Source organism: Microplitis mediator, chromosome 6 (genome assembly GCF_029852145.1).
Source record: "Microplitis mediator isolate UGA2020A chromosome 6, iyMicMedi2.1, whole genome shotgun sequence".
Taxonomy (NCBI): domain Eukaryota; kingdom Metazoa; phylum Arthropoda; class Insecta; order Hymenoptera; family Braconidae; genus Microplitis; species Microplitis mediator.
In genome coordinates, this window is record NC_079974.1 from 17,645,228 (window position 1) to 17,659,402 (window position 14,175).

A 14,175-nucleotide genomic window follows, 5' to 3' on the forward strand; every position below is an offset into this window, starting at 1 on the left:
TAATTTTAAAATTTTAAGTAAGTTTTTGTATTCTAAGTAGCATACTTGCCTTTGTGACATCTATAAGATAAAAGTTTTGAGGCTGTTTTTTGACATGTCAATAAGGCACCAAAATGGTGACAAAACGATCAGAAATTTATATCACCGAAAAAGTATCTGCTTAAAAGACCTGACACAAGTGACGATAAAAAGTAGATAGATTATAAATAATATTCAAATAAGTAATTTAAACGACTTTTTAATTGGAAAGTCTTTTTTACGACAGGAAAAACAACACAAATTTTCTATGACTCCTTGGACCATCATCCGTATGTCTCATTTACAAAAAAAAACTTGACTTTGAGACAAAAAAAATGTGTCTTGTTCTTTTAAAAGACATCTTAAAGTTGTCTCTGTGCTACTCGGGTACTACTTATTTAGTTCTTATTTATTAAAATTCAAATTAAGATATTTCTCCCGCTCGTATAAATACGCCAGCTGTTGGGTAAAATGTTAAGCAATGTAAGCAGACGAACAACTGACAATCCAATGTATTGTTGATGTAAACATTCATATTGAAAAATAATTTATAATACTTGTTTATCATTTAAAAAAAGGACTAGAATATAATTGGTTTGAAACACATTTAAAGTATTTTTAAAAAAATGGAGTTTCCTCCAAAAAAAACTAAAAATAAAACAGTTTGTTGTGTGTACGGGTGTAAAAGTAAAGCTTGTCGAGATGATACAGTTCGATTTTATACCTTCCCTACAGCAAATACCGATTTTGTTAAAGTTAAGAATGAATTTGGGGAGGAAGAATTAATAGACAGAAGAGAAGCATGGATAAAAGTATTAAAAATGGGAAACTACATATCTAATTCTATGCGAGTGTGTTCTCGTCATTTCACTAAAAGTGATTACATACCACATTGTAAGTTTATAATTTAAAAAAAATTTAATGTTTAAATATTATTGAAATATATAGAACATAATTACGAGCGTGCTCTGGTGGAAATTTTTCTGAATTTTCTCTGGAAAACTCAGTTCTAAAGTTCTAAAGACTTTTTCAGAGTTTTTCAGATAAAAGTCCGAAAAATTTCTACCAGGGTGAGTGTAGCAGACATCAGACAAATTTTAAATTATAAATAAATAGAGGAAACAATTAAAAAAATAATATTTATAAAAAATTCACTTATTAATTTCAAAATTCTTTAAACGCGCATTTTTGAAAATTTTATTTTATTAATTATTTACTCTCTTTATTTATAATTTTAAATTTGTCTGACGTCTGCTACATTTACACTCATAAAATAATTCAACGATAATCATTATAGATTACGATTTTTTTTTGTTTTTACAGATAATAATAATAAATCACGCTGTCATTTAAAAAAAATTAGTGTTCCTTCATGCAATCTTCCTGAAAGATCATCATTATTATTATTAAATACCAAGCCATCAGGTAATAACTCCAAAGAATCTGATTCCTGCTTACAAAGACCACGAACTAACGGTATATTTTTTTAATTGATATTTTTATCGTATATGATTATATAATTAAAATAATTTTGTATAAGCCAAAAGACCTAGTACCCAATCACTTCATGTATTTTTATATCTATATTTATAAATTTAGATATATAAATCCATGCAGAAATCGGGTACTAGTCTTTGATATGATCCTGAAGTTAGAAGACAATTAACAATTTTCGGATTTTTTTTCAGCAAATCAATTGCAAAAATAAAAAAAAAAAATACGCATATATAAAAAATTAAAAAAGCTATAGGTGCAATTTTTTGAAATATTTTTTTTTTTTAATAATTTATCGTTTCTAAAAAAAATTCAAAATTTATTAGACGTCTACTAATTTGAGTATCATATCCCTGGTAGGGTATTAGGTTTTGTACCTTCCCAAGCGGCACAAAAAAAAATTGTTGACTTTTTGTTGAATTTGAGTTAAGAATTGCCCATAACAATCTTCTTAAATTCTTGAGCAAGTCTGCTCTCAAGATCGATAGGTGCTAGTGTCTTTTTCTACGTATGTGTCTTGATGCAGATACTTGTGACCAGATTTAAATTGCAAACCTAGTGCAAGTCTTACACAAGAAATTCGTGCCAGATTATAACTCAATTCTGGAACTAATCTTTTTAAATGCTAAGAAATCCTTCTATTAATGTATTACCTATATAAACTACTTCATGTTTCGATGATAATGATTGTTTTTACTATCCTGTAACTAATTATTTTCTATCAATGGTATCTCGATGTGTTTTATTACATTTTATAATTTTTTTTCGATAATATTTCGTTTCGTAAATTTGTACTATCACAAACTTTATATTCTATACTTTTAGTTTATTGATCGATATTTTTTTTTGACGAGAATGTCTTTTGGTCAATATCTGGCCCCCGGCTTTTAGACAGTACCTGATTTAAAATGATACTGAATTTGGCCGACGTCTAACAATCTTTGGATTTTTTTAGGAACTAAATAATAAAAAAAAAAATATTTTAAATAATTGCACTTGTAGAAATTTTAATTTCCTACACGTGAATTTTTTTAGATTTTTTTTTTTTTGTAATTAGTTAGTAGAAAAAAAAATTCGAAGTGTCAATTGTCTGCCAACTTCAGGATCATAATTTAAAAGGTAACTTACATTAGTTACTTTTTGTAACATCAGTGAAGCAGCGCTACTAGCTAATTTCTCTGTGGTTCGTAAATTAAATTGTATTTACGTCCAAAAGGGAGAGCTAGTAATCGATATCTCGAAACTAGTGTCTGAAAACCGCGAAAACATCCGCGTCTATTTTAACCTTAATTTTTTTATGTAATAATTACAAAAGTTATTTTATTAGTTTTATTATTTAATAATTTAATAAGTAACTATTAAAAATAGTTAAATATGTCATCAAAAAATAAAAATCAATCAGGTAAAATAATTATTTTTGATTCATTTTAATCTTAAAAAGAAATTTAACCTTTTTATTTCTTGAATTTCGTGTACTAAATATTGACAATTATTTATGGGGTATATACATATATATATGTGTGTTATATATACACATATATGTATATATATTACAGTTAAGACATATACATGTCTATCTTTTGATAAATATATATTTAAGGTTATACTATATTTCACAGTTGTCATTACCACATTTTTTTTATTTAATACTCATTTTTTTCTGTTTTATTTTCATAATTTGAATGAATTAGATGTTACTTGTCTTGACGATAGTCTAATGAGTTTAGAAAAACTTGACCGAGCATCACCGGAGCTGTGGCCCGAGCAAAGTGAGTTATTTTTTATGTTATAAACAAAATTGTTATTAAGAATTTGTTAATTATATTTCTTACCAGCAATTGATCAAGTTCCAGGTGTTAATGAATTTATTGCACAAAATTTATCAACAAGTGAGCAATCGTCGTGGTCTGCATCAGGAGTTAGTTCTGAAGATATGACTCAACTACATCGTAAGGATATTACTTATTTATAATAACAATTGTTATTAAAATTTCCAATAATAATACTAATTGTGGATTTTTTTTTCTTTTGTCAAAGAATTAGGTAATTTACCAATGACTAGTCTGATAGCAGAAGTGAAAAAACTCCATGACTTAGCTTATCAACTTGGCCTCGAAGAAGCCAAAGAAATGACGCGTGGAAAATATTTGAATATATTTAAAAATAAAGAAAAATAACTTAAGATTTAATTAGAGTAAAACTAAAATATAATGTATTTTTATAACTAAATTATAAGCTTATATGATTAATCTTTCATTATGGGGGTTTATTTTGGTTGACTACCCAATTTTATTGATTTAAAGAATAATTGTTAAATTTATATTATTTTCAAATGATTTGTCATCTGTAATAAATAATCAATTTATTTATTTATTTTTAATTAAAGGTGCTTTATTAAAAAGTATAATTTGTACAAATATAATAGTATTTATAAAATTGTTTATTATAAATTACATGATTTTATAAAATATAGTAACTAAATTTGGGTGTGGTGTATACCCAGACAGCATTCAAGTCGGAATGACTGCTTTACGACGTTTTTTTGAAGGCGTCTTCAAGAAGTCTTATAATAACTTCTTAAAGGTGTAATTTTTAAGAACTCTTAATTGAGAGTTCTTGAAGACTCCATAAATAAGACGTCAGTTTTGTGACGACTAAATGTATTCTTTTTTAAACTTCTTTATGAAGTAAAAATTAAAAGCTCCTTAAAGACGTCATGGTAAATTTATACTGAAGTTTTATTTGCAAAGTCAGAAAAAAGAACTCCTTGAGAACTCTTTAAAAACGTCTTACTGAGTTCGCTGGGTGGCTCATTCGACATCTTGAGAACTTCTTAAAGACTTCTTTAAGATGTTGATGAGACGTCCAAATCATAAATAGGAATTCATTCTGAACTCATCAAGACGTGATTTTGCTATCTGGGTACCTACATAGAATTTCTCTACATTATAAAATCTCACAAAGTTTTTCCCTCGACTCAACTCTACAGATAGGGTAGAGGTACCGTTTTTGGCCACTTTAGGGCCAGTTTTAGACACTTGATAAACTTAAATAAAATAATTTGTAAAAGACGCAGTGACAAAATTAATTTTTGAAATGTGTTCAAGGATACTTCTATCCCACTACTAAAATGAAAATTTTATTTTACACTTTTTCATGAATTAAAATAAAGGATTAAATGCCCAAAAATGGAGCAGTGGCCACAAATGGTACCTCTACCCTAAATTTTTACATCGCAACAACTCTACCCTGGTGGAAATTTTTCTGACTTTTTTCTGAAAAACTCTGAAAGTCTTTAGAACTGAGTTTTCCAGAGAAAATTCCGAAAAAATTTTCACCAGGGTACAGAAAATTATTTTCACATTTTTCCATCTCTACATCGATCATTTTTATATGACGCTAAGTTCAAACAGAAGAATGTTTGTTTCGACATTTTATTAATTAAGTAGGTTTATATTAAAGAAAGAATGAATGAAAGTAAAATTAAATTATTTATTTATTTACGCTAATCAGCAGTATACATAACATTATTTACATATTTTAAAATTTAATTTAAAGAATAACAAACAGTAACTAGAAACGACTACTGCTTTAATAGATACAAAATTATTGCACTATATGCTAATTAATTAGAACATAATCATTTTTTTGCATTCGTTGAAAACGATGATGGGGATTCACTGAAGAAATTAAGGTTCGAAGAACCTTATATTTGAATATTACAGAAGTAGTGAATCATCCCGACACAAATTTAGAAAATCCAGGAGTTGCTGCTTTTAAACGGGTGGTCTTGTGTTATCTTTTCGTATCAATTTAAATTTAAATAAAATTAAAATTAAATATATTAAAAGATTTATGTTAGATTCATATTAATTAGTAGTTTTTTGTAATTAAAAGTTAAAATTTTATTATAACTAATGATGATGTTTCGAATGTCAACATCCTCAGTAGGAAACTTTTAAATTAATCTTTCATTTTACCATTTCTGTTAGCAATTGCCGTACATATTTCGTATGAACTTAGTACACATTTATTTTGAATTTTTTAATTTTAAAAATTGTCGCACAAAAATTTATTTCCAAAACTTAAAATTTAAGGAGATCGATAACTTGAAAAACTATAAATTTTTTTTTTTTGCATATTGTTCAAGGAAATTTAATCTTGAACAAGAATTCATAGGTCAATATGTTCTTAAAAATCTATATTTTGTGAAAAAACAATAAAACAAATTATTTCAATCTGATTAATCGAAATTCAAGAATTTTCTGTTATCCACAAAGCGTATTTTTGAATATTTACAAATACTGATGGTAAACGTTTATTTGAATCACAACTAGAACCATAAGATAACATTCCGATCTAAAACAAAAAAAATGAAAATAAACATATTATTATTTGATAAGTAATATTGTACCTAGAGACTGTTATTTTGTTACGTTGCAAGTGATATGTTTTCCAAAATTAATTTTATTGTAGACATGAGCTCAGTCTCTACGTATTTTCTGACAACAAAATGAGCAACTCTTTCTTCTCGAATACAATCCTCTGCTCTGATGAAATTCAAGACGTCATCAATTTCCATCGTTGACTAGATTTGTTAGACAATATTCGGTTACTCCAGCATCGGATATGCCATCAGAGCGAGTTTTTTCGACGGCAGGAAATACTTCTGCTAAAAATCTTGTTTGTTGTCAGAAAATGCGAATCTTTTAATATTTTTCTATCAAAATATAAATATCACTGAAGGACTTAGTTAGAATTGTTTTATGTATTTATATTACAATTGCTTCAGCTTAAAATTTTATTTAATTTGATTATTCCTACTTGTCTCCTAACATTGGATGGCAAATTAATAAAAAATTAAATTAATCTCTTTAACTCTTAACTAATTAGCTAAGCTAATTTAAGTTAAGCAGTTAAATCAGCTAAACTGGTGAGCTATACCCATATAACAATCTTTTTCAATTCTTGAGCAAGTCTACTCTCAAGATCGATAGGTGCTAGTGTCTTTTTCTACGTATGTGTCTTGCTGCAGATACTTGTGACCAGATTCAAATTGCAAGCATAGTGCAAGCCTTACACAAGAAATTCGTGCCAGATTATAACTCAATTCTGGAGGAAGACTATAGTTGAACATAATTGCGCATGACTTGCTCAAGGCTCAAAATTGACCTTGAGCCTTGAGCAGATCTTGAGCGATCCATGCGCAACTATGTTCAACTATAGTCTTCCTCCAGAATTGAGTTATAATCTGGCACAAATTTCTTGTGTAAGGCTTGCACTATGCTTGCAATTTGAATCTGGTCACAAGTATCTGCAGCAAGACACATACGTAGAAAAAGACACTTGCACATATCGATCTTGAGAGCAGACTTGCTCAAGAATTTAAAAAGATTGTTATATGGGTCTGGTTAAGCCGGTTTAAATGTACAGCCCTAATAATTTTATAATAACTAAAAAATATCTGAAATTCGTGTTCGAAAAATCGAACACTGATTAGATAATCGTTTAATGGTAATTTTTATTCAAATTTAATTATCTATAAATTTTGATCATAGTCAATTATTTTTCCAAAAAATTTTTTTCAGTATTTCAAAAAATGTATTCTTTGGCACTTGCGTTTTGTAATTACATGCCTTGTTATTTATTAGTACGAAAAAAAAACTTACCACTGTAAAACCACTTCCATCACGAGTAATTAAAGGACTACCACTGAATCCCGAACAAGGATCTTGATAACCAACGGCACAGAGCTCAACATCAAAACCTTGAGACATAAATTCATCGCAATTTTGAGTTGGTAATATTTTAATTGGTAAAATTTGTTGTTGAGTTGATTTTATATCATCTGATAATTTTCCCCAGCCTACAAGGATTGCAGTACTACCGATTGTAATATATTGTTGATCAGAGTAACAAATAGGTTGTGCTGTTACTACAAAATGAAATGAAAGAGTATAATTTTAATCGAAATATAAGTTATTTTGTTTTTTTTAAAGAAAATGAAAATTTACAAAGATAACTTACGTGTAAATGAAATAGATTTATTGAGACGAATAAGAGCAACATTGCGTTCATAAGTTTCAGCTTTAAAATTTGGATGTTTTACTACGTAAGATATTTCATATGATTGTGAACAATATGCACAAAATAATTTATTACAATCTGGATTTGTTGATGTATCAAAGTCGCCAATTAATACTGAATGTCTATACATAAATTTTATTATTAGAAATGAGTGATTGAAATTATTAAATTCTTTTTTAATAATGTTTTTATAAAAAATATAAAAAATTATAATAATTACAGTTTATAATCGTCAGAATTAGCTAAAGCACATGTTGCAGTAGTTAATACAGTTCGTTCATTTAAAATTGTTCCAGTACAAGGATATGTAATACTTTCATCGCATAGATCTTTTAAAATAAATTTAAAAAATATTTAAAAATTATCATTTATAATAAATAAATGAATAAAATGGTTTATTCGCTACTTAACTAGGAATCTAGTTTCCCTAATTAAACAACTGAATTCGATTGAATTAAACAGAATTAAATTTTTAAATGAATTCTGTCTAATTCGGCAGAAAAACCAGAATTTGTCCAAATTAAAACGAATTTAAATAATTCTATTCGGTTTAATTCTGTTTAATTCAAAAATAGTCGTCGAAATTCTGGTTTTGACTCCGAATTAAACTGAATTAAAACGAATTCAAAATTTTTAAATCGGTTTTATTCTGTTTAATTTGAAAATAGCCGTCGAATTTCTAAATCTGACTCCGAATTAAACTGAATTGAAACGAATTCGAAATTTTTAAATCGGTTTAATTTGAAAATAATCATCGAATTTCTGGTTCTGACTCCGAATTAAACCAAATTGAAACCAATTCAAAAATTGTAAATCGGTTTTATTCTGTTCAATTCAAAAATGATCCTTGAATTTTTTAAATTCAGTCTTACCGAATTTAACAGAATATAACAGAATTGATATTTTCAATTCAGTTGAATTCTGTTTTCCAGAATTCGACAGAATATAACAGAATTAAAATTTTTAATTCGGTATCGAATTCAGTTGTTTAATCAGGGTTTGAAACAAAACTTGACAATTTATAAATTAAAAAATATGGATAGATACTTATTATAAACAGCAAATAATTGAAAAACAAACAATATTCTTAAAAAAAAAATCTTAAAGTATAGTTTTTTATTTGCGTGAAATTTTATCTACATGAAAAATTTTGAAATTTTGCTTATTAATTTTGGTACCGTCACTTATTATCCAAAGACAAAATATCCGCGACAAAATATCCCCGGACTAAATACTCGATAGATAAAATATCCCCGACAAAATATCTTATGGTATAAATACTTTTAATATAAATAGCACGGCACCCTTCCCGTGTAAAGAAAAATCAATTAGTATCCTTGTATTATTAAAATATGCTAATACGAAAAACGTTTATAAACACTTCAAAATTAGTTTTTTCTGAACATATTTTGCACTGAAAAATGTTAATTTGAGGAATTAAGTCAATTTTTATTTTTCGTGTATTTTCAGAAGTTTAAAAAACGTTCAAAAAAAGTTCATCGTTGTGTCACGTTTTGATGTTTAGAATAGTCAACACCTTTTTAACTTTTTTTCAACAATTTTTTTTATACGGGTTATATCAGAAATGTTTAATATATTTGCACATAAAATTTGAGTGTGTGATATTAAAAATAAATCAACACATATGCTTGAAATCGTACTGTGCCCTTTTTTCACAGATTTTGCTTGGGTATTATTTTGGAAATAGGTCAACACATATGCTTGGAATGGTAACAAATAAATAAACTAATGATTGTTGGGTAGTGGGAATAATTAATATTTTATAAAAACTCACTAATAAATCCGATTCTAGCAACAAAAGGATATGCTCCTAAAGTTGGAGTATAACTTCTTATTAAACTTTGTCCACAATCACGTGAAGGTTTAGGATCTGATGAATGATCTGGATTTTTATTGCTATAATCAGGATTATAATTGCCAATGTCACGAGGTGAATTACAACAAACTTTAGCTGTTTTTCCTACGTAGCCACAAACAGCTTGTCGAAATCTAATTTAATTAATTAATTAATCGAACGAAAGAATATGCTGTGATATTTTTTTATGGCATACGCACCGATGGATAGGAAGAGTAGCTTCATTTAATAACGTCACTATATCAGAACAATAATCCAATGGAATACATATTTTATTATCTGGGCATGCCAATGTATTAGTATATCGATAATCACGTGAATAAAAATCACCTCGATCACAGTATATTAAATTAATTATTATAAAAAAATAAAAGTATTCGATATACATTATTATATTAAAATAAAAACTTGTATTAAATCTTTATATTTTACTTTAGAATTATTTTTAATGTTTTCCACATACGATTCTATTTTATAACTGAATACTTATTTTTACCGTATAAGTATAAGTATTTCATGATTTTTAATCTGATACATAAATCTGTATTCATACATAAATGGTTTTTTTACCTTGATACATTGAATTATATCCGCATCCGGCGGAAAACACGATCATCAGTATGCTACTTAAAATCGATACATCTCTGATGATAGATTAATATAAAAATAATAAAATGATTTTTATAAAGTATTAGATAATAGTATTTTTATATTTAATTCCTAATACTTTTTTCTTTACTTTCAAGAATTCGAAAAAAAAAATCGGTCTACAGGTTGACCCTGCGGGCCAGCCCCAAAACTTCCCGCTGTTTTCGAGCTCTTCGAGGATTTCTTTCCCCACGATATTTCACGAACGAACTGACCGATTTTGATGGTTGAGGCGGCAATCGACGTATTTTATTGAGTTCTAGAGCTGATCAGATTTTGGAATTGTTCGGTTGAATTATTTCAAAGATATTCGCAAATCACTGTTTTTTACCATTTCTTTCTCCCGCGATATCTCCCGAACAAATTAACCGATTGAGATGGCTAAGGTAGCAATCGACGCGTTTTATTGTTCTACAGCTGATTAGATATTGGAGTCGATCGTTTTAGTCGTTTCTGAGAAATCAATAAAAAACTAAAAAAAAAAAAATTTTTTTTTCGTAATTCGTCAATATTTTCGTGTCTACTTGATCAAATGATATAAAATTTTCAAGAAAGTTGATGGCCAACAAGCTCTTTCGATTGCCACCTTAAACATCCAAATCGGTTCATTAGTTAAAAAGTTACAAAGAGTTTACATACACACACACTCGGACATCAATCTGAAAATAGACAGAATAGCTTCCTAGGACCTCAAAACGTCGACATCTGATGAAAACTCGATTTTCTAAAATCGGGTCGAAAACAATCAATTCCCGAATTTTTCGAAAATCATCGATTTTCTTAGCGGGAAGTTAAAAAAAAAACATTTCCAACAAGAGTTAAATATGTACTTATAAGCCCAAGAGCTCGTCCTGATTAAAAACTCTGATTGAAAATCAGGAAATTAAAAATATTATCCTCCGATTTAAATTTTTAAATCGGATTCGATCAAAAAATAATATTTATCATTTGTTTATTTCCAATGTATAGATTACATTCGTAACTTTTCACATTTTTTTCTTTGCTTAAGATCTAGAATAAATAAATTCTTTGTACTTTTTAATCTAAACGTCTCTTATTTTGAATTGTTCTGCTTTTATACTTTGATTTATCGAATATCACATGTCACTTTTGTCACCTCTAATAATGACGAACACATCCCTCCTGCTTTCCTTGCACTAGAACTTTGGTTACTCCACGTGGTTATCTCCTCCGTTAACTTGCTTCTCAAAAGTTTTCAGATATGAGCATATTTTTTCATCTGGCTTATTTCTGAGTGTTTGTGTTAGGAGCTTGTATTTGGCTTCTTCTCAATAACATATGTACATATATTATAAAAACATGTGCGCTTTGAGACTTTGTTTATATTGTCTAATAATCTCCGAACTTTAACCTTTGTATTTACGACAAATATAGTATACTAAAAAATAGTAATTAAATATTTATTACTTCCATTTTAAGTAAAAAATTTATTTATTTATTTAGGGGTAATAATAAATTGAATGAGCCACCAATAATATTTTATTTTCCTGTTACGAATAATTTTATACTTTTCCCTGTTTTCTGATTTGCTTAAAGTTATTTTCAACCCCAGTCTACTAACAGTGAACGCGAGTTTCCCTAAATCTAAAGATTAAATTTTACATGAAAAATCTTTGGGTTTTGACATGTCTATTAATTTACTTATTTTTTTTATTAGAAAGCTGCAGACACTCACAAAATTAGCTGATTGAACGCAGATTAAATCCGGAATGGATGCGGAGCGAATAATTTTTTCTAAAACTCCGGAACTCCGAGTGGAGTGGATTGGGATCGAAAAAAATTTCATATTCATTCCAAATTTAAAAATTTTCAATTTTCATAGCGGGAAGTTAAAAAAGGGAAGTCATTGGTTTCAGTTCGATTTTGGAAAATCGAGTTTTAAACAGATCTCGACGTTTTAAGGTCCTAGTAAGCTATCATGATCATTTTCAAGAGGATGTCTGAGTGTATGGATGTAAATATTCGATAACTTTTGAATAGATCAACCAATTTAGATCTTTCAGATGACATTCAAAGCAGCTAATTAATTCCAAGGTGCTGTGAAAAAATTAGGCTTGACCGGTGAAGTATGTGTCAAGTTATTCCAAAAATAAAATTGTTTGAAAAATGTTATTTTGGATAACATTTAGTATACTTGATGAATTGATTTCAAAACTTAACCAGCTCTAGAAAAAACCATTGAAGTCATAGTAATTAATAATTATAATGCAATGACGCACAAATTTATAAGTTAATTTATATAAATAATTGAATAAAAAATACGATAATTTATAAAATTACTTAATTGCTGGTTATTCAATAATTAATAATAAATTAAATAATTGATATCGTTTGTTTATTAATATGTTTATAGCAGTTTGTCAGTTGTTGTTACAAGGTTATTAGACTGTACTGACCAAAACAACTCTCGCGTTGCTATATAAATATGTAATAAGTCTTTCTTTTTGAATAAGTTTCTTACAAGTTCATATTTGTAACAATAAATAAAAGCTGGCGCTGAATTTTTATAACACGTCCATGTTTCGCTAAGTGCAACACCGAGACAAAAAGTTTTTTTTTACTTTTTTATATAAAATTTATTGAAGATTTTAAGAAAAACGAACTGAAGAAAAAAAATGAATTACAAAACCACGTATTGTTTTTTATTTATATTTATGCTAAATATATTCGTTTTATCGGTAGCTAGCGATTCGTATAGAAAAGTACATTTCAGTGGCGGCTTAAGAATTGCTCGAGGTTTTGGTAAAAAATTTATTTAGTCGACAGTTCTTTGAGGTAAAGTATTTTTTTTTACTTCTATGATTTATAAGAATAAATATTTTACTAATTATTATTTTTATTGGTTTATTTATTTTAGTACAAAGAATTTCAACTGCGTTATTAAAATTTTATATGAGTCACCAAACTATTAAAGCGACAATAAAAATAGTTTTGGTGTTGGTACAAAATATGTGATGTAGCTGACATTATTTTTGAGGCAAAACATTGAAATTATTTTGACCTTAAATAAAAAAAATTTGTGTGAAAGACAATAATTTTATTAATCATTCCCTGTCGATTTGTTTTGTTACAAAAAAATTTGACAGGGAATCCTGAAATACTCAATTGCACAGTAAAAAATATTGTGTTAAAATCAACACAATCTGTGTGTTAGAAACGGTCCACACAATGTTTGTGTTATTTTTCAAAACAGACTATTTGTGTTGAATTTCAACACAAAATTTATGTTAAAATTTCAACACTTTTTTTGTGTTGATTTTAAAGTAACACTTAATAAATGTTGATAATATCGATTCTTATACTAAGTAACACTTTTAAAGTGTTGAAGAGTAAATCGATTAAAAATTTTAAAGTAACACAAAGAATTGACACAAAATAATCAACACAAAAATTTTAACACGGACCGTTTTTAACACAGATACACGGAAAGAAAATTATGGCAGCGGTTCCCATAATTTTGTGAAATTTTTTCCTATACCATAATAGGAATTACGACCATAAATTATGGGAGCGGTTCCTATAATTATAGGAATGATTCCCATAATTATAGGAATAGTTCCTATAATTATGGGAATGATACCCATAACACTATAGGAATGGTTCCTATAATTATAGGAATGGTTCCTATAATTTAAAGGAATACTTTCTATAATATTATGGGAATCATTCCTATAATAGTATGGGAACTATTCCCATAATATTATGGGAATGATTCCCATAATGCAATTGGAATGGTTCGTATACCATTATGGGAATGGTTCCCATATTATCATGAAAAAATTAATTTAAAGAAATGTGGTAATCACTTTTACAATACACAGAAATATTATTAAACATAAAAACAAAAATTCAAACATTGAAAAAAAAAATCGTATTTGGCAGAAAACATTAAAATTTTTAATAAGAATTTTTTGTCAGCACAAAACATTCAAGAAAATTTAAATTTTGGGAAATTTCTACACTATTGTGCAAAAAAAAAAATTTTATGATATTATAGGGACGGTTCCCATAACATTATGGGAATAGTTCCC

The 14,175-nt window shown here is 27.6% G+C and overlaps 2 protein-coding genes across 4 annotated transcripts; one reads left to right on the forward strand and one right to left on the reverse strand.

Annotated features, from left to right (window-relative positions):
• Nucleotides 1-523: 523 nt before the first annotated feature.
• Nucleotides 524-3,741, forward strand: LOC130669830 (uncharacterized). 3 transcript variants are annotated; one of them, XM_057472931.1, is made up of 5 exons: nucleotides 524-912; nucleotides 1,342-1,494; nucleotides 3,204-3,281; nucleotides 3,348-3,461; nucleotides 3,550-3,741. In XM_057472931.1, exons 1-5 carry the CDS (start codon nucleotides 645-647, stop codon nucleotides 3,687-3,689), a joined length of 753 nt encoding a protein of 250 aa, XP_057328914.1. In that variant the 5' UTR covers nucleotides 524-644; the 3' UTR covers nucleotides 3,690-3,741. The 3 variants fall into 3 exon arrangements, with proteins under 3 accessions (XP_057328914.1, XP_057328916.1, XP_057328915.1); XM_057472933.1 differs by having other exon boundaries at nucleotides 526-912; nucleotides 3,366-3,461; XM_057472932.1 differs by having other exon boundaries at nucleotides 529-912; nucleotides 3,360-3,461.
• Nucleotides 3,742-3,945: 204 nt separating this feature from the next.
• LOC130669829 (melanization protease 1-like) lies at nucleotides 3,946-10,106 on the reverse strand. The gene is made up of 6 exons (XM_057472930.1): nucleotides 9,676-10,106; nucleotides 9,395-9,609; nucleotides 7,820-7,928; nucleotides 7,540-7,721; nucleotides 7,182-7,447; nucleotides 3,946-5,871 (listed from the first exon to the last, which is right to left on the reverse strand). The coding sequence occupies exons 1-6, from the start codon at nucleotides 9,861-9,863 to the stop codon at nucleotides 5,767-5,769; spliced, it is 1,065 nt and encodes a 354-aa protein (XP_057328913.1). The 5' UTR covers nucleotides 9,864-10,106; the 3' UTR covers nucleotides 3,946-5,766.
• Between the last annotated feature and the right edge of the window lie 4,069 nt (nucleotides 10,107-14,175).

Coding starts and splice junctions, on each gene's coding strand:
- LOC130669830 (XM_057472931.1), top strand. CDS start 645: ATGGAGTTTCCTCCAAAAAAAACTAAAAATAAAACAGTTTGTTGTGTG. Junction 1,495..3,203: donor ACAAAGACCACGAACTAACG/GTATATTTTTTT, acceptor TGAATGAATTAG/ATGTTACTTGTCTTGACGAT. Junction 3,462..3,549: donor AGATATGACTCAACTACATC/GTAAGGATATTA, acceptor CTTTTGTCAAAG/AATTAGGTAATTTACCAATG.
- LOC130669829 (XM_057472930.1), bottom strand. CDS start 9,863: ATGTATATCGAATACTTTTATTTTTTTATAATAATTAATTTAATATAC. Junction 7,929..9,394: donor TGCTAGAATCGGATTTATTA/GTGAGTTTTTAT, acceptor TTATTTTAAAAG/ATCTATGCGATGAAAGTATT. Junction 7,722..7,819: donor AATTCTGACGATTATAAACT/GTAATTATTATA, acceptor ATTTATGTATAG/ACATTCAGTATTAATTGGCG.